The following is a 1,263-nucleotide window of genomic DNA, read 5'->3' on the forward strand; positions in this document are numbered from 1 at the left end:
CCTGTGCAACCAGAATAGCCCAAACCCTATGAAGGGCTTTGGGAAGGTGGTAGAAAAGAGGCAGACAGCGAAACAACATTATGACAAGTTTATACTGCTGCAAAAGACACTAATGTGTATCATCCCAAAGGAAAAAACCACGTTCTTGTCTTCAGGATAAGGGTGCGGCTGGCAGGGACCGCTCCTGCCTTGCACTGAGATGCCCTGCCCCAGGGAGGAACGTGTCCCCGGTGCTATCTGTCATCAGAGAGACTTGGTGGGCTGAGCATTCCAGCTTTTGCTTTTTCTTAGAAAGTAAGTATTGGTGGGTTTTGTACTGTCACAGCAGCTCCTCAATCCACCCCGCATGGAAAAACAGTATTTGCCTGGTTACAGACTCCAATGCAAGGAGTGCAGGGAAATGCTTCTTGCGCCATGTATCCCTTAGGCTGCCTAGAGAAGGAAGGCTGCAGCTTGTGCAAATCCAGCCAAGCATCACATCAAAGCCAAAAATACAAGCAAAAGAGAGAAAATTAAAAAGATAAAGCCATCCAACAGGATGAGGGAAAAGCCGAGCAGGGGTTTTCTGCACTGGAAGGTTCTGTGAGGAGCCACATCCCCAGTAGGAGTGGGAATGCAGTGCTGTCCTGGACACATGTGAGATGTGGACTGCTTCTTCCACCTGCTGCTGGGCATTAGTGTTTCTGGATGGGAAGATGGGAACCGCTCAGGAAAAGGAAAGACTGAGGAGGCAACTCCTCTTCCACTTCTGAGCTGATTATCCCGTTTTATCCAAAGTTTGCCAGAAACCCCTTTCTGCAGGCTGACCGGTATGCAAACCCAAAGGAAACAACTCACACACAACGCACAGGTGAAGACACTAAGCAACTGAAATGGGTTAAAACATTTCCAGTGCTGTGCTGAGCATTACCTGGGAGAGAGGAATGAGGAGCTATTAAAGCTGCTTTCCCCATTACACAAGCTGTCCGAGAACAAATCTGCTTCATTCCCTTCTCCGTAATCCTCAAAATGCTCCTCTCCGCTGATGACAGTAACGATAGAGTGGCTGAGGTCTGAGCCCAGGGGCAGGTCGTGTGCATGGGATCTGTGGGAAAAGAGGGAAAAACATTAGAGGGTGGCCACCACAGCAGCCTTTCCAACTGCATCTAATACACCCCCTTTCCATGTCTCCATTTCAGCAGACACACTGTCTCTTCATAGAATCCCAGACTGGTTAGAGTTGGAAGAGACCTTAAAGCTCATCCAGTTCCAACCCCCTGCCAC

The 1,263-nt window shown here is 49.1% G+C and overlaps 1 protein-coding gene across 1 annotated transcript in view; it reads right to left on the reverse strand.

Annotated features, from left to right (window-relative positions):
- The window catches only part of RAB11FIP3 (RAB11 family interacting protein 3 (class II)), a gene marked incomplete at its 5' end in the record, with an annotated part of 55,048 nt that overhangs the window by 18,577 nt on the left and 35,208 nt on the right, over positions 1-1,263 (reverse strand). The window contains one exon of the mRNA XM_010020153.1: positions 911-1,084. Within this exon, the coding sequence (XP_010018455.1) occupies positions 911-1,084 (174 nt within the window). The remainder of the gene's footprint in view (positions 1-910; positions 1,085-1,263) is intronic.

The sequence above is a fragment of the Nestor notabilis genome, unplaced genomic scaffold (genome assembly GCF_000696875.1).
Source record: "Nestor notabilis isolate BGI_N333 unplaced genomic scaffold, ASM69687v1 scaffold15268, whole genome shotgun sequence".
Classification (NCBI taxonomy): domain Eukaryota; kingdom Metazoa; phylum Chordata; class Aves; order Psittaciformes; family Psittacidae; genus Nestor; species Nestor notabilis.